General features: G+C 49.9%; 2 protein-coding genes across 2 annotated transcripts in view; both read left to right on the forward strand.

The window, feature by feature from the left end:
- LOC126540823 (uncharacterized) overlaps positions 1-19,150 on the forward strand; it is a 131,443-nt gene that overhangs the window by 26,708 nt on the left and 85,585 nt on the right. Inside the window, exon 2 of the mRNA XM_055075970.2 lies at positions 14,145-14,310. Within this exon, the coding sequence (XP_054931945.2) occupies positions 14,145-14,310 (166 nt within the window). The remainder of the gene's footprint in view (positions 1-14,144; positions 14,311-19,150) is intronic.
- On the forward strand, positions 7,541-9,252 carry LOC140216156 (uncharacterized). Its single transcript, XM_072286552.1, has 2 exons — positions 7,541-7,582; positions 7,639-9,252. Exons 1-2 carry the CDS (start codon positions 7,541-7,543, stop codon positions 9,250-9,252), a joined length of 1,656 nt encoding a protein of 551 aa, XP_072142653.1.

Below are 19,150 nucleotides of genomic sequence, written 5' to 3' on the forward strand. Positions count from 1 at the left end.
ATAGTGGCATTTGGCGCGAGCTCGCAGGACGCGGCACATAGGCCAACAGCCAATCACGAAGGCACGCGAGTTCTGGAAGAGAGAAGATAAGAAGAGAAGAAAGAGAAAGTTGTTTTTTTTTTTTTTTTTTTTGTCGAAGAGAACCCCTGTGTGCCGCGTGGGAGAAGCGAGGCTGTCGGGCTGCGGGTTCGAATCTCAAGACGTCAGGATCGCCGGGCAGAGAAACGAAGCTGGCGGGCTGAGGACCCGAGTTTCAAGACTTCAGCGACGGCCCCGCCTCAGTCGTACCTCCAGCCTATAGTGTACGCGGATCCTGGTGACAAGGTGCGGAACGCAAGAACTTTCTACCATTCCCCTCTTGTGTGGCCTTGGCCAAGCTGCAGCTGATCCTAAACAAGCAAACTGCGACTGATGCTCACGCGACCGACGCTCTGCAGCTGGACCGCGCCGCATGTCAAGTAATTGTGACCGGTCACGGACCTTACTGTTGTAAATAGTTGCTAGTTATGGGAGAACATTTAAGTTGCATCAACGTTTTTGCTAGTTATGGCATCCCGTTTAGTTGGTTTGTCTGTGGTATGCTTTGTTTTAATTACATACATGTTTCGTTAAAAATCGACTTCGTTGTTTCTCCTCCACACTGTGGATTTGTCTCAGTGGTGGCCAGAACAATTCGAATTGTAGAAGTGTGAATACACTACTGGGCAAGCAACCCCGCATTTACCTAAGCAAACCAAAATCATAACACCATCTGGCCGGGGCAAGTCCACGTAGAAGTCACGAAAGACGATGACTGGAGTTTGATCGTCATTGGCCAGACCTACCAGCCACCCAAAGTGGTCGATCATAAAGTGATATACGTCACGTTTGGAAGAGGCAGGTTGAACGTACATGGTGGCAACAACGATCCCGTCGGTGGTCTTAACAGTACACCCGTCGGCAGAAAACACCGCGCTGTCTAGTTCTCGAGTAGGGGACGGCACGTCGTACGGCCCTACGCCAGTGGCTACGTCGTTCCCCACGTATATGGCAACTCCACCAGCTCGCCAGTCGCCTCGATGGGCCCACGCGATGCCGGTGTAGCCGTCGACTTCAACAAAGGAAACGGACTACGTCAGAAGGAGATACCCATAACAGTAGGGCGTCGTTGACCACGTCCTTCACATGCAAACGCGGCCAGCTGACGCTCAGAGCCGCCAGCGAAAAGGTATATTGCAGGTCGGCGAGTCTAGGCGCATACGCTTCGGTGACGGTGGGAATGTGGTGGTATTCTTACAGTTGGCGTTGTTAAAAGGAAGCTGAAACACTTTTCGGAAAAAATGAGTTCTCTGCGGCATTCTACAGTTTTGAGTCCCCTGAACACGAATATCTCGTTCAAAAAGGGCGGAAACAAGCGCAAGCGGCTGTTTTTTCATGAAAACGCGCACCAGCGCCTCAGGGTATCGCGCGAACGCCGCTGTTGCCCGTGATTGGTCGGAGCCGCTGTGACGTCAATGGCGGCAGTCGCCGGTTGGCGCCGCCGCATGCCGCCGTTTCAGAGCGTAGCACGCTGTTCTGTTCTGGCTTCATAGCTGAGTTATAAGCATTATGGAACGTTCTCGCTGTCTCGGACAGCTTGTATTTTCGCCGTACATGTTCGAACCGACAGCCGATACGGAAAACGATGGCGGCAACGGCGGCAACGACGATGTTGAGTGTGCCAAAAGCGAGAGCGATGTGTGCACCTTCTCGCGCGTTGGAAATCTTAGCTGTTACGTCTGCCTTTTTTTTTTTTTTTTCATGTAGCTGCACGTTCCAACGACGGGAGAAAAAATGCGCTAAAGTGTCACTGGGAACTTGCTGCTGGAAGAATGCCGAAGCACTAACTTCTCATTAGATTGTAAACACGGGTACAATTCCGCGATGTCACGCACCTTGCCGCTGCTTGTCTAAAGTCCCGTGGTTTTCTGAGCGTTGATACACGATCGCGAACATAAGTGCCGCATTTCAAAGCGCGCACATGCAGTGCTGCGAGGTACAGTCATGGAAGTTGCTTATCATACACATCCAGATCGAGATGGTCAGGGGGATTATATGCGCAATTTTCAGAATATGGTTCGACGACTTTGCGATTGTGGCTCGATCAAGAATCGGTATGCGCGCTCCATGCTAGTGTTGACATAAATATATTAGGCAGTTTTAGCACCGCCGTGTGGTAAACATGATAACTGCAACCGTACGTCGAATGTCACTAGGCAAGCCTATACTCCATTTCATACCTCAGGTGCAACTCTGTGGAAGCTACGCACGAAGTCCGGTTACCAAAATTTATTACTGCGCGCGTTTCCGTCTATGGTTCGCAGCGTGCCAGCGGCGTTTGCTCGCGCGAGCATGCACATGAAGCTGCCGCGACGGGCTGCAATTAAAGAATGCCGAAAAGAAAATTGATTTAAAAGAACGTGTTAGCAGCCGTATAAGTACACGGATTGTTTCTATGGGTAAATTCCCTTTTTTTCATTCAGAACTGAGCTTATATATGAAAAGCTTTCTCAAAAATCGGGTCAAGAAACACCGAACTTTTTCTAAGTGCGAACGCAGCCACTGCAAGAAGTATCTCAAGCCTCCACAGCGTTGCACCTGATGTATGAAACGGAGTATAGCAACGCTAGCAACAACGCGTTTCCGCATTTGTCGTAAGGCTATCCGGCCATCGCGGAAATGGTCCGAGCACAGCACAGTTGATTTCGTCGGCACGAACTTATCTATCCTCACCGCAATGCGCTGCAAGCTTCTTGTCCTTCGGGAACCTGTGAAACACCACATCATCTCGCCCGCGTGTGTTCGCGCAGCCGAATGCTGCACAGAACGAGGGCATGTTGGGCGCCCTTGGCTGTAGGCACTCATGCAGCACAGAAGGAAAGAACAGTTTACGAAAATCGCAAAACAAACGTGAGCGGCGGCGGCGGCAAATCTCTCGTAGCGTCGTTCAGTAAAGCGCAGGACGGAAAGAGGCATGCCAGCGCATGCCAGCACGCCGGTCCGGCAGCTCCGTCCCCGCCAGTGACGTCACTCTCGCCGGTTCTCTCCTCTGGCAAACACCTCACCCGGCGCTCCGGGAAGCGATGGGGGCGTGTCCGCGGGGGTGATTTAAAAAGCGATTTCCGCCCCTTATATTAACAAAATGAAGAAAAAAATTTCGGAACCGTAAATTATTAGGTCTGTTCTTCCCAATCCCAGCAATTCATGGAAATTGAAAACCATTTCAGCTTCCCTTTAAGAACTGCCTGCTGAGGTGCAAGTTTTGCCAGCCAGGTGCGAGAGCGGCGTCGACTTTTCCTGGACAGCCACCGTCACCCTCTAGCCAAACGGCGTCACTAAGTATACTGTGTGCGCCGGACAATGCGCTGCGTCCGCCACTCTGCGTCGCGGGATTGCCGAGATGAGTTCGATGAACCAGGCTTTATGACTGAACACGCCACTGCCGAGCTGGTCTGCCACGAGCGGGGAAGTTCCCGAGGGAGCGTATTTGGCGGCAACGTCCCACGCGCATTTCAAGACGCAAGACAATGGAGAACCGGCGGCCACGTTGCGGGGGTCAGCTCGGGGAAGAAGATGCGCCTTTCCTGACGTAAGCCCCCGAGTTCTGCGAAGACCGTCTGACCTCGGTAGGAACCGTGAACCTGTGCGGAAGTGTGTGTGTGTAGGCCCTCCCGCAGAGAGGCGGCTCGTCTACGATGCCTGGTCGAACGTTTCCCTCACCTAGAGGTCGAGGGAGGACCGAGTATTTATAAACCGCTATTGTGCGGCTGCTCAGTGTACTTTCTCTCGCAGTCATGCTAGACTGATAAACTGCAACGTCCTTATGTAGATACTGTAAATAAACCCATATTCCTCCTTCTCGATGAGAAGCAGTCCTTCCCTTCAACAACGTCCTCAGCATGGATAAGTTGGATGACGGCATGGGCGAGCTACCATCTAATTCATGCCCGACTCCAATCATGACAACGGGTTACGAGCGGTGGGATTGACCTCCCAATCCTTACAAGCGTTTAACCCCCCGTGCAAAAAGGATGATCGAACGACCATGCCTAATCGAAACGGAGGATGGATCCCTACTTTGCTAAGGGCGTCTCGAGTGGTTGCCGGTCTGGCGGGCGCCCCGAAGTGATTTCGGGCCCCTTTGTGTGTGTGCGTGACCGGAGGGAGGGCCGCCTACCGCGCACTGTGTGACACTAGGGGAGACTCCTTTCCGCGAACCAGACTGGACCCACCTGTTGCCGCCAGCGGAGGGAAGCACGTGCAAGGTCGCCTAGGAGAGAGGGAGCAGGCGCCCATCATCGACGAGACTCAGTACATGTCACGTGACGTTGACGTCAGCAAAATCCCGCCTACGATTTTAGCGGGCTGCTTAAGCGGGCCCGCAATGTATTTTTTTTATTATTCTTCTCTTCTTTTTTATCCTACACTAAACATGGAATAAACAGTGCAAGTTTTGCACTACAAATCGTGTAGCGCCTACCTGGTCGCTATGGTCTACACGCCTGCAGCCCGCCGACAACGCCACGCTACCCAGTAGTAACGCCGGTCGAGGTTCGAGTAACCGGCGTCGCAACATTATCTAGTCACCGAAACTCGTCCAGCAGATCGCTGTCTAGGTTCCCTCGGGCGTGGTGGAACGTGTGATCTGGCTTGGCGTTGGTGAAGTATAGCCAGTTGACGTCCGCGCACCTACTGCGGCCAATGTAAACCAGCTTCTGCTGGTGCTTACGGCCGTACTCGTACACCAAGTCCGAGTAGGCAACCCTTTGCGGCTTGTGAACAGTAACGTCACTGGCCTGAACCACGAGAAACTGCTTGCGCCGACAGGCAAGCCCCGTCCGTCTGTCCAGAGTGACGGTGACGGTAGGCAACTCTACGGGCACGTCCTTCTCGTAAAGGCGAGTCGATGGCGCGACGCCGACGGTCGCGTTTCCGCCGCTGCTCTAGGCGTCATTCCTCGTAAATTCGTCGTTTCTCGGGCGTACGAAGCACTTGTGGCCCTTCCATTCTACGCTGAAATGATGAGAGGCCACAGAGCCAGATGTGAAAGGAGACGACGACAACGAACACGCGAGCAGTGGCACGAGCGCGCTCGCGTGGTTGTGCCGGGTTGGGGGAGGGGCGGGGCAACGAGCCAGTTCGCGGGTTGTTCGCAGGTGACGAATTTGCCCTAGGCATATACAGCTTCGCTGTAAAACTGCGGCAGAATCCATCTCACGATGACTGTACAGATAATGCGCGGGCATCGAATTAATATTGCGACACAACATATTGCCACTGTGGAAACGAGGTATGCACGAGACGTGTACTGCAGCGGGCCCTTCATTCGTGCTTCCCCAAGAGCACTCGGTGCCGTCTAGCGCCGCCACCGCGAAGGCTGCGGATAGCCTCCGAAATGCATGGCCTGAGAAACGAGTCATGTAGCAACCGGGCTCCTCTTTCGCGCTTCAGTCTGGACATGCTGCGCCATCTAGTGGCACTGCCGCGAAGTCCATGCGTGACCACCTTGATATTAGAACTGTGGCGCGCCGATCGCTGCGAACGCTGAGAATTGTTCCCTCACTTGGCGCACACTTAGTGGCGCATACTCAGAAACCCCAGCAAGCGACAGCTCCATTGAAAAGCGGCACATACCTACTGGATTAATGGTGCAGCTTGCTAAAGCGCTGGCGTGAAAGGCATTCGTTGAGAAGCAGCACTTACCCAGTACATTTTTGGTTGCTGTCCTTGAGGAGCCCGTGTGACTTTGGTTTTATTCCACTCACTGTCGGGGAAATTTAAGGGATCGTATTCGTCATTGTAGAACGGCACATTCCTAGTGGCACATAGCTTGTTACCCAAGCTGGCATCAAGGACATTCATTGAAGAGCGGCACACGCCTGCTGGCACATACCCAGTAATCCTAATTTGTTTCAGAGTTTCATTGGAGACTAGCACAGACCGAGTGGCACATATCCATTACTCCAAATCCGCGTCAAAAAGTTTCTTCGAGCAGTGCTACCTACCCACCCCCGTGTCTACACTGCCGATTGTTGGCGTGGAAGGGGTTCGTTGAAGAGCGGCACGTATGTACACATTGGCACATACTCAGTGGTCCAAGTTTTTCCGGTGGTTGGTTTCGAACCCGGTTGCCTGAGCACAGCTGCCCTGTGTGTTACCCATTCCACTACTGACTACCGAGTGTCCCAGGAAGACGGGCCGGAAAGCGGTCATACACAAACATGCATTGAAGAATACACAGATACATAGATACGAACATATTGTTACACACGAGGTGTTTAATGCAGACCCAGATGAATATGGTTGATAGGAGCGGTCTCGCGGCAGCTTGGCTAACGTCGTTGTCTTCTTTCTTTCATCTGGTTGTCTGCGTGGCAGGCGTGGTTCATGACAGCTTGTGACATTTCCCCGCTGGCAGACGAAGCCCGCCGGGCGAGTCAATCATCTCGTGGGTTGTAACGCCTCAGACGCGCGACGTGTGTCACTTCAGCCTTGGCCGAGCGTCGTCCACTGCTCGTGAGACGCGCAATGCGGTAGTTTACTTCGCTGAGGCGCTCCAGAATAACGTAAGGGCCGACGTAGTGGGCGAAAAACTTCTGGCACAAGCCACGCTTCCGCAACGGCGTCCAGAGCCACACAATGTCACCAGGATCGAAGTAAACGTGGCGGTGACGCCCCTCATAGAGTATCTTGGACGGGTCCTGCGATGCTAGGTTGCGTAGCCTAGCGAGGCGTCGCGCTTCTTCTGCTCGACATAGGATCTCATCAATTGATTCGTTGTCATGAGCGAAGTAGGAAAATATGGTGTCGAGCGTGTAGCGTGGCGGACGAGCATACAGAAGGAAAAATGGTGAGTAACCAGTGGTCTCGTGTCTCGCGGTATTGAAGGCATAGGTAATGAAAGGAAAGGTACTGTCCCAATTCTTGTTTGCTGAATCGACGTACATGGACAGCATGTTGGCAAGTGTTCTGTTTGTGCGCTCGACCAGACCATTAGTTTGTGGATGGTAGGGCGTAAAATGGCGGAAGCTACATGAACACAGACGAAGGGTTTCTTCAACCACGTCCGCGGTAAACTGTCGCCCACGATCGCTGATCACTATGCCAGGAGGTCCATGTCGGAGTACAACGTTAGCCAGCAAGAAGATAGAAACTTCTGTAGCTGTGGCCGATGGCAATGCGGCGGTCTCACAATAGCGGGTAAGGTGATCTACGCAAACGATAACCCAACGATTACCCTTGGAGGATCGCGGGAAAGGGCCCACAAGATCTATACCAACTTGCTCAAAGGGGACGCTAGAAGGGGGAATAGGTTGAAGCAGGCCATGTGGCGCTTGTGGCGGACGCTTGTAGCGCTGGCATTGAGAACAGCTGGCGACAGTCACCATTTTAAGTTTATGACATAGCGTTAGGTGTGTTGCAGAGAAGCCAACTTTACAGGGGCGTTTTGCGGTGAAGCCCAACTTACAGGGGCACTAGGCAGGGAAGCTAGCTTTACAGGGGCTTTTTTTCATTTCAGACCATGTCTGATGCAAAGAGGAGACATGAGGAGGACCACGACGAGGTACCTCTACATTTTCTTTTGGAAGTGTTTTTTGGTGACGATGCGTATATCTCCAGGGACCAGCTGCAGACGTTGTTGATGCAAGCGACCAAAATTATTCCCGCCAGTTTAATGAGACCGTGGCGGAGTTTGCGGCAATTAATCGAGGCGTGGACGAGCTTTCAGGAGCAGATGCTGGGGAACCAGGAACATCACGACGAGGAGCTGCAAAAGATATACAATCCCCTCCGGTGTGGGCACTGCAGCTACAAGACATTCCTAAACGCCGAAGAATTGTGCATGACGTCTTTCCCGCCCGAAACGATGGAGAAGCTGAGAACATTTGTGGTGAGATTATTAGACGGTTCGAACTTGGAGCAACCCAATATGCAGTCGCCACCGTCGCTACTCACACACGAGACACTAGCCTCCCCCACGTGCATGTCATCCACGACTGCTCCTGGAGCAATGGCAGCTGCAGATGTGTGGCATTCGCTGGCTTTGTGCGAAGACCAAACCGCTCGTCTGTTTGGTCTACAAACGCCACAGCCTGGGACTTCTTCCATCTCATCAAGTATCTGTATAGCGACCCCAGAGTTTTGGAATACTTTAAGGTGGGAGGAAGCGACTGGGGTCGTGACTGTAGAACTCAAGTTGTGGGACAACTCGAAAATTCAGGACACGAGTCCTCAAGAGTTTTGGAAATACTGCACCCGCAATTTGCGTGTGCAGCTTCATGCCACGTCGAGTCCGGAAGTTCACCAAGCCATTCAGACGATTATTCGTTACGCACACGAGAGGGTGGGCAAACAAAGTCCCGAAAACGTGCAAAGAGACAAGCGGAGGAATCCATCTATGACTGGCTCAGGGAAAACCCCGTATCGCCGCTAACGAATATTGTGCGAACTCCCAAGTGGCTTGCAGACCCCACCTTTCGGTTTATCCGACTGGACGACAAGCACTTGCAGAGGCCCATTCAAGTTTTTAACGACGAGATGTGCAGTTACACTACCCTCGACTTTATCGAGCTGTACCAACACACACAGCCCCTGTTTGACGCTCCACACGGCGACTTGGATGCTCACTATATGAGTGTGCAAGACTCGTTTGATGCTGTCTTGGAACTGCTAAACTTTCAGTTTGACGACAACCAGCTCGAACTGTCTGACTTTGTAAACAACCTCTATATGCTTGTCGAGAAGCTGGTGCCCAAGAAGAATTGTATGGAAGTGGTGTCTCCCCCGAGTGCTGGCAAGAACTTTTTTTTTGACGCTGTGCTTTCTTTTTATATAAACAGGGGCACTATACGCAACTTTAACCGCTTTTCAAACTTTCCGCTACAAGGCACTGTAGGCCGCCGCATACTGGTGTGGAACGAGCCAAACTGTGAGTCTTCTGCATTTGACACGGTCAAGGAAATCTTTGGCGGCGACGTGGACTCTGTGGCAGTCAAGTACTCACCCGACCAGACCATCTCGAGAATGCCTGTCATTGTCCTCTCTAACAATGAAGTCTTTCCTGCTGACGATGCCTTTAACCACCGCATGTTTCGCTACAAGTGGAAGGCCTGCCCATTGCTCAAGCGTCATGCAAAGAAGGTGCACCCCATGTCCCTGGTGCTGTTGTATGACAAGTTTGTACTCGATGCTGATTATATGATTGCCCGTCAAGAAATAAACCTTTCATCCTGAGTACTTGGTCAATGCTTTGCATTTTTCGTCTACAACTGCAACGGTTAGGTTAGGTTAGGTTAGGTTAGGTTAGGTTAGGTTAGGTTGGGTTAGGTTAGGTTAGGTTAGGTTAGGTTAGGTTAGGTTAGGTCTTAGGCCAGTAAAAACGTTCTTGAGCCCGGTAGAGTGTACGTGTGGAGCCAAGATGACCGGAAGTTGGGTCATCGTGCATGGCGTGTAATACTTGGTGGCCAAGGTTCTTGGAGACAACTAAAAGGTAGCGTGGTCGAGTAGCTCTTATACAGCGCGCCACCATCACGTAGGCTAAAGCGACTGCCTGCAGGTGACTCCTGTGCTGCCGCGAAGAGCGGTTGTAAGCTCTCGTCCTTGTGCTGCTCGGATATGACGGTACCCATATCCGGAAATTCCGGGGACACAAAAGCGATGTTATTCATCAAGATTGTCCGCATCACATTGAGTTGTTTGAAATGGCATCCCAGAGAGACAATCAGCGTCAGCATGTCGCCGGCCACTTTTGTAGCAAATAACGAAATCGTATTCCTGTAGACGGAGGGCCCAGCGCGCTAGTCGTCCTGAGGGATCCCGCAGATTCACAAGCCAGCATAGTAAATCATGATCTGTTATCACAGTGAAGGGGTGCCCATAGAGATACGAACGAAACCTTTGCACGGCGAAGATGACCGCCAGACACTCTTGTTCGGTGACTGTGTAGTTGCGCTCGGAGCGGCTCAAGGACCGGCTAGCGTAAGAGATCACGTGCTCACGGTCGCCAACATGCTGAACTAGCACAGCACCGATGCCTACGCCGCTGGCATCGGTGTGAATCTCAGTTGGTGATGAGGGATCAAAGTGGCGAAGAATTGGTTGGGATGTCAACAGGAACTTGAGCTGGCGAAACGATGAGTCGCAATCTGCAGTCCACTCAAAGCGAACGCCTTTTTGGAGAAGGCGTGTAAGGGGATGAGCCATGTCAGCAAACCGGGGAATGAATCGGCGAAAATAGGAGCACAAGACCAAGAAACTTCTGTACCCAACTCTGCTTGACAGAGTTGGGTACTCTAAATGCTTCTACGGCCGCAGTCTTTTGTGGATCTGGTCGGATGCCTTCTTTAGTGACCAGATGGCCTAGCACAAGAGTTTGTCGTTGCCCAAAACGGCATTTTTTTTTAGCACAAGACCCGCTTTCTCCAAGCAGTTCAAGACCAAATCCAAACGTTTGTTTTGCTCACTAAACGTTCTTCCGAAGATCACAACGTCGTCTAAGTAGCACATGCAAACTTCCCATTTTAAGCCGCGTAATATCGTGTCCATGAACCTTTCGAACGTTGCGGGTGCGTTACACAACCCGAAAGGCATCATGTTAAACTCGAATAGTCCGTCGGGTGTTACAAATGCTGTCTTTTCTCTGTCGTCCTTGTGTATAGGAATTTGCCAGTAACCTGACCGTAAATCGATTGAGGAAAAGTAAGATGCCACAAAGAGACAGTCGATGGCGTCGTCAATTCGTGGGAGCGGATATACATCTTTCTTAGTAACGGCGTTTAGGCGACGGTAATCAACACAGAACCGCCACGTGCCGTCTTTCTTCTTCACCAATATCACGGGGCTGCCCAAGGACTAGATGATTCTCGAATGACGCCTTTGCATAGCATTTCTTGGACCTGATCGCCGATTATCTTGCGTTCTGACGGGGATACACGATAGGGGTTTTGTCGGATTGGCTGGGCGGCTCCTGTGTTGATGCGGTGACGAGTTCTGGACGCAGGAATTGATGGCGGGTGATCGTGCTGCGCAAAGTCGAATACCGAGGTATGTTTCGTAAGCAGGGCCATCAAAACTCGACGCTCGTGATCGCTGAGTGACTTATCAATCATGGAAAGTATCTTCGAGCTCCCGGGGATCGAGACACTGGTTGCTCCTCCATCGGGGAGCTCTGTAAGTACTGCCACCAATACGGGCGAGTCTTCCTTAAACGTGGCAATCTTTAGGCCTTGAGGTAGCACTGCCGCTTCAGTGGAACAGTTTAGCGCCCACAGCCCCGGTCACTTAGACCAAGCAGTGCGGAACTAACACGTTTTTCTTGAGGCAGTTCCGATGTACAGGTTCCACTGCAGCATCGAACGAGATAGGAGCCGGAGATGAACAGGCGACGGCAACACGCATCGCGGATAAGGCGGGCACAACTGTATCCTCAGACACGCACAACACACTCTCCGGGCAAGCTTCACCTTCAAAGACCACAGGTGAAACACTAGTGTCGACACTGAGTTCTCCCGTCCGGCAGTCAACATTCGCACCACACAATTGCAAAAAGTCAATCCCCAGAATCACGTCATGCGAGGAGCGAGGAAGAACAGTAAACTCTGCATTAAAAGCTTTCCCACCCAAAGACACATTCACGTACACACACCAATCGGGTATAATGATTCACCACTGACTCCACGGAAACTTGTGCACTGGTCCCAACGAAACATAACCTTGCGTCCCAGAAAGTCTTTAAACCCCACACTCATGACCGAGACACTTGCTCCCGTGTCGACTAAAGCCATTGTAGAGACCCCATCAATCAGTACATGAACCTTATTCTTTAGCGTGAAAATAGTTGGAGGCAGTTGAGTCGGCAGCACACATTTTCCAGCGACCTCACCTCCATCGGCCGCGCTGGCTAGTTTCCCGGCGGGGGCGACACGAAACGGCGCCGAGGTGATGGTGACGTGAATCGCGGCCGAGGGGATGGTGATCGGGAGGCTCGGAAGGCTGGTGGTGGCGTCAGAGTACGGTCGGAGGCAGGGGAGCGGTAGCGGTTCCGGGTTCTTTCTTCTCCAAAGTAGGTCTCCTGGGCGGTGCATCGGTCCTCTCGAAAGTTGCTTCCTGAAGTGGAGTCTCCCAGCCACTGAGTGCGCAGTGTACGACCGCTAGACCGCATAGTCGGCGCTGACGATCCGTAGTTTGATGCTCGGCGTCGGCTACAGTACCTAGCTATATGGCCAGGCATGCCGCAGCAGTAACACGCTGGCGAAGGGCGAACTTCAGAATTCGGATTGAAGTATTCTGCCGAAGACATCGGTTGAGAGTAATGAGGCTCTTCCCCTTGAAAGTCGTAGGTAGCGGCGAGTCTACGTGGACGAAAGTTGCGTGGGCGTGGATCAAAGAGATCAAAGAGATGCGTGGGATGTACGTAAAGAGATAACCCCTTGACAGTGCGTGAAGTACCGTAAGAATGCTAACGCATTAATAAGATCACGCGCGAGGATGCCTAACCCTATCGGCGCATTTTGATGATGCCTTGGAAACATCATACCCTAGCCAAGTTGTTATAGCTAGCATAGCTATCCTACCTTATAGCCAGTACCGAGACGTCATATAGCTAGCGCAGAGGAGGCGCCTTTAGAGTCGGGGGTGATGCTACGAAGCAACGAAGAATGGCGCCAAAGACATAGATAATCCTCAACAAAGACGATTTGACGGCACGACCTGGGATCATTACTGGCGGCTGTTTTGCTTTGTGTATTCTTGTTTGATTTTTACTTGTGATTCTTTCATTATTTATGCAACGTGACAGTCTAAACCTAACCCTGAGGTCTTTCTTCGCGTTCGAAATATGACAATTCCCGCTTGCGCACTAATGACAGATGGCCGGCTGGTACGCGTGTCGTACTCTTTACCTTTGGCGAACCGCAAGGCTGTGATGATTCCCTTTGTTAGTTGATGAATGCGATTGCAATACATAGTCGTTCCTCGATATAGTGCTAAGCAACGATGCCTGGGACCATGTCGTTATATGCGCCAAAGATCACTGTTGTATAGCTCCCTTCTGTATTAGAACAATCTTGTATTAGCACATTAAACTGCTTGTCCAACGATGGGGGTGAACATCTATAAAATTGGGGAATCCTGCCACTTACCAAAATAAATATACTGCACCTCCCATTAATGACTATTACGCAGGCACGTATTTTATAACAACCTGTGATCTCGCTTGGCTCACACTCTCTACCAATCTGTTGCCCACAGCCTATACCACTATCAGACGATTCCAGCTGGTTACATTATTGATATTATCTTTTATTTTTTGCGCCTACGCAATTCACCGTTTTTCAGTGTGCTGTGTCTTACGCCTATTGACAACTCAGCTAACGAACATCTGTGTATGTACATCTATATAACGCAAGCACGTGTTACCTTGCTTTTTGCAGCTTAACAACCTTTCTGTACAAAGCGTTGAGTTCCTTTTCTTCGGTAACATGAAAATGTTATGCTGTCTCTTGCTTTTTTTTCATATCCCAGAACCGCACTTAGGCAATGACTTCTCAGATGTTGTACCAGTCATCCAGCAGACACAACCTGGCTTAGTCATTAAAACACTGAAATGTTGTAATGTAGTCACGCTTTCTAACAGAGAAGATTGCTGCAACGCAATACCCATCAAAGCGCGTTTTCCTACTGTCGTCGCTTGTCCCTATTTGATGATACTTTATTGTCTCCAAACCATATTGCTCAAAAAACAACAGCAATAATCCACGCATGCCACGTGTGTCAGCGAGCCTCACACCTGCAGCTTGTCATCTTTCGAAGCCCATTGCAGAAGGTGGTAGGGTTTCTATTACGCAGGCAAATGTTTTTATGGCTTATTAGTTGGGATAAACAATCTTATAAACCATTTTTTAATAAAACGTAATTGCGAGCGGGGCCATACATTACGGGTAATCGTTGCTTCATGTGTGTATTTTTTCTCCATGCAGGACTATTTATATTCCTGCTCTGACCTTTCTTCACCCCTACCCCAACTACGGCAAACTGAATTCCCGTTGTGAACCTCGTCGCTCCTGGTGTTATCTATGCTTGTAGGGACTTTGCTCCAAGCTAAAGCAGCCATTTCCTCTTTTTTACAGACGAATGTGCCGCAAGCGATGCAAATTGCGATAACGAGACTATAATCACTGTGGATGATCTCAGGCGATGTGGTGTGCCCAAGCTAAACAAGACGGTGCGCGACTACTACGAGAGTGGTGCTGACCAAGAGCAGACACTGCGAGAAAACGTAGAAGCCTTCAAGAGGTCTGTTTCAAAGCACTTGTGTTAGCCGATTATTGAATGTTACTTACCACAAATATTACCATGCAGTATCCGCATTGCGCCTTTCATTACGAGATAAACACTTTGATAAGGCCCGTAATTGCACTGACAGTCAATTTCTTCCGAAAATGCCACGTATCAGCCTATCGCACATTATCGGCCACGCTTTCCGGGTTATTTATAGCATCTTGGGAACTGTCTTACAATATGCTTTTGTTTGTGCCCGTTTAGCAGCTACGACTTATAATTTGCTTGGTTTTGTTCTCGCAGTTTGGTAGCAACTATTGTATGGTATGCTCCCCGCAAGTCAATATACAGGGTGTCCCAGCTAACTTTCATCATCATCATCATCAGCCTAGTTACGCCCACTGCAGGGCAAAGGCCTCTCCCATACTTCTCCAACTACCCCGGTCATGTACTAATTGTGGCCATGTTGTCCCTGCAAACGTCTTAATGTCATCCGCCCACCTAACTTTCTGCCATCCCCTACTACGCTTCCCTTCCCTTGGAATCCAGTCCGTAACACTTAATGACCATCGGTTGTCTTCCCTCCTCATTACATGTCCGGCCCATGCCCATTTCTTTTTCTTGATTTCAACTAAGATGTCATTTACCCGCGTTTGTTCCCTCACCCAATCTGCTCTTTTCTTATCCCTTAACGTTACACCTATCATTCTTCTTTCCATGGCTGGTTGCGTCGTCCTCAATTTCAGCAGAACCCTTTACGTAAGCCTCCAGGTTTCTGCCCCGTAGGTGAGTACCGGTAAGACACAGCTGTTATACACTTTCCTCTTGAGGGATAGTGGCAACCTGCTGTTCATGATTTCAGAATGCCTGCCAAACGTACCCCAGCCCATTCTTATTCTTCTGGTTATTTCAGTCTCATGATCCGGATCCGTGGTCACTACCTGCCCTAAGTAGATGTATTCCCTTACCACTTCCAGTGCCTCGCTGCCTATCGTAAACTGCTGTTCTCTTCCGAGACTATTAAACATTACTTTAGTTTTCTGTAGATTAATTTTCAGACCCACCCTTCTGCTTTGCCTCTCCAGGTCAGTGAGCATGCATTGCAATTGGTCTCCTGAGTTACTAAGCAAGGCAATATCATCAGCGAATCGCAAGCTGCTAAGGTATTCTCCATCAACTTTTATCCCCAATTCTTCCCACTCCAGGTCTCTGAATACCTCCTGTAAACATGATGTGAATAGCATTGGAGATATCGTATCTCCCTGTCTGACGCCTTTCTTTATTGGGATTTTGTTGCTTTCTTTGTGGAGGATTACGGTGGCTGTGGAACCGCTATAGATAGCTTCCAGTATCTTTACATATGGCTCATCTACACTCTGATTCCGTAGTGCCTTCATGACTGCTGAGGTTTCGACTGAATCAAATGCTTTTTCGTAATCAATGAAGGCTATATATAAGGGTTGGTTATATTCCGCACATTTCTCTATCACCTGATTGATAGTGTGAATATGGTCAATTGTTGAGTAGCCTTTACGGAATCCTGCCTGGTCCTTTGGTTGACAGAAGTCTAAGGTATTCCTTATTCTATTTGCGATTACCTTAGTAAATACTTTGTAGGCGACGGACAGTAAGCTGATCGGTCTATAATTTTTCAAGTCTTTGGCGTCCCCTTTCTTATTGATTAGGATTATGTTAGCGTTCTTCCAAGATTCCGGTACGTTCGAGGTCATGAGGCATTGTGTATATAGGGCGGCCAACCTTTCTATGACAGTGTTCCCACCATCCTTCAACAAATCTGCTGTTACCTGATCCTCCCCAGCTGCCTTCCCCCTTTGCATAGCTCCCAAGGCGTTCTTTACCTCCTCCGGTGTTACTTGTGGGATTTCAAGTTCCTCTAGACTATTCTCTCTCACCTTATCGTCGTGGGTGTTACTGGTACTGTATAAATCTCTATAAAACTCTTCAGCCACTTGAACTATCTCATCCATATTAGTAACGATATTGCCGGCTTTGTCTCTTAACGCACACATCTGATTCTTGCCTATTCCTAGTTTCTTCTTTACTGCTTTTAGGCTTCCTCCGTTCCTGAGAGGCTGTTCAATTCTATCCATATTATAGTTCCTTATGTCCGCTGTCTTACGCTTGTTGATTAACTTAGAAAGTTCTGCCAGTTCTATTCTAGCTGTAGGGTTAGAGGCTTTCATACATTGGCGTTTCTTGATCAGATATTTCGTCTCCTGCGATAGCTTACTGGTTTCCTGTTTAACGGCGTTACCACCGACTTCTATTGCGCACTCCTTAATGATGCCCATAAGATTGTCGTTCAACTTTAGCCAGAGTTTCAATATATGCGGATGCCACGTAGCTGGACAGAACCAAGGTAATGTTGTTCGTAGTTGCTTGGGGATACTAAATTTTTTGGGGTACCTCCTAGTTAGATAACTAGTCTAAATGAGTTATTCAACCTAGATATTATAAATACATTGAAAGTCCGAACGAGAAAATTCTAGGGCGACATGAAATACTCCTGATACAGCTCGCTGTTGCTCCATACGTGCCACATAAAAGTGTTTTTCCGAGCATCAAATGAGCCCGCAAATCCACGGCGAGTTGCCGCGCAACTGGCCACTCGAGGCTCTTTGCGTGTTCCCGCGGCCTTTTTTCTAGCATGCGGCAGTGGGCTGATCAATGAGGTCAGGGGAAAACCTTTCATGCAGACGAGGCCCCTGATAGCGCAATCAACCTCAAGGCAGCCGGAAGTCTGCTAGCATAGGGCACTTTTAGGGAGCACATTTCTTGCATGTCGTACTCGGCTTGCTCGGACTATAAAGGACGCCATATGGATGGGCATCGGATCCAAGGACAGTTCTAGATCGAGGTTCGTGAGCACCTGGCAGAAGTGTTGGAGGGTTCTGCCTACACAGGAGTACCACCTGGAGGGGAGCCTGGCCAGGATTGCTATATTATTAGAGACGCTGCAGGACTTTGTCGTTTGGGCATATATGGCATCGTAACGTTCGAGAAAGCCATCCACATACTGAAGTGCTCGCCACCACCCGAGGACGCCCCCTTTGACCAGCCGCTCTGCCTGTTCGAGGTGAAAACTGCGGCCGCTGCATGGACGGAGCGAGACAAGATTTTCCATTTCTCCGATTACTTTAAAGGTGAGGCCTTCCGATGCTACCTTACCCAGGTTTTTGACACTGACCCATCTTGGGTGAGCTTCAATACATGCTTTACGCAACGCTTTATAAGCGCCGTAGGGGATCCTTTCCATCAATTCACTCAAAGTCGGCTAAAATTGGGCCATAGCCTGAAAGACTACTACAATGAAAAACATGTATCTGGTATGCCTCACCGGCCTTAAGGATGCACTCCTCTTTTCAGGGCACATCGATGGGCTTCCCGCCGATATGAAGATGGCTCTTGCTGGGCTTAACCAGTCTACACCAGCGACCTGGATCTCAGTGGCGCTGGTGCAACGAGGTAATCACAGCGCGTCCTACCAGATCAACGCAGCAAGCGGCAGTGCCCATCCACGTCCACTTAATGCGCCCATACAAGCACGCGCGTCCGAATGCAGATATTGCACAATGGATGGCTTACCCCGACAAAGGCACACGCGCAATGAATGTTCACGCAGTCATTAGCGTCTACACTGTCAGCACTACTCTTGATACGGGAGCGAATATTACCTGTATCAGCGAAGCAGTGCTCGCGGCTCTTCACCTAAATATAATAAGAGATTCATGCATCAATGTTCAACAAGTTACATCATCAATCAAAACTTTGAGCCACGTCAATCTAAAGATACACATCGAAACAATCACAAGAGAAATTCAGGCACTTGTTCAGCAACCTACATCTTGGCTTAGACAGTGCCTGTCTGTTTAACTTGTCTCCGGATCTTGATACGCTAACTCTACGCCAAGAGAATGACATCTTACACCTTCGCCCACAACACCATTCCACGGCTACCTTCTTTGCAGGAAGCTGAAGTTTGTGATTTGCTGCATCTAAATGTGACTCAGAGGTTAACATTGAAGCAGCCTGTCCACAAGTGCGAGGCCATTTTTTTTCCAAATCAGACTGACATGGGGTGCATCACTAGCGAAACGCATCATATTCGTCTCACCATCAATGTTCCCATCCTCAGCGCTCCCTATCGATGCTCAGAAGCTGATAGCATCGAAATGGACAGGCAAATCAATGACCTTCTCACAACAGGCGTAGTACGACTGTCTACGTCACAGTACGCTGCGCCGGCGCTTCTGGCAGAGCAAAAAGGGGAAGGAGGCGCGCCTTTCTGCACAATTACCACACACTAAACGCAGTGACGGTGCCAGACTATGAACCGATTCCTCGCATCGACGACGTTCTTGACTCTCTCGGAAAATATACGCACTTCTCGACGTTAGACATCACGTAAGGTTACTGAGGAGGCACGTGAGGATACATCCAGAAGTCATTCCGAGAACGACCTTTGATACACATACCGGTCACTACGAACGGGTTGTCATGTCTATTGGTCCCCGGAACGCTCCAGCTACTTTCGAACGGGTTGTCAAATCCATCTTGACAAAACCACTTGACGGACGTCACTAACTACTTTGATGACATTGTTGTGTATTCTGACACGTTTCCCTACAATCCGAAGCATCTAGATGCGTTTCGAAACGCTTTTAGAAGCGAATGCCTTACGCTGAAGTTGAAGATATGTCAGTTTGCACAAACTTCCATTGGGTACTTGGGACACAGGGTTTCAAATGGCACAGCCACTCCGAAACAAAGAAACGTGGAGGCAATCCTGCGGTTTCGCACGCCATCACGCCCTCAAGAGTGACGTTGTTTTCTC

This window comes from Dermacentor andersoni, chromosome 2, assembly GCF_023375885.2.
Source record: "Dermacentor andersoni chromosome 2, qqDerAnde1_hic_scaffold, whole genome shotgun sequence".
Lineage (NCBI taxonomy): Eukaryota > Metazoa > Arthropoda > Arachnida > Ixodida > Ixodidae > Dermacentor > Dermacentor andersoni.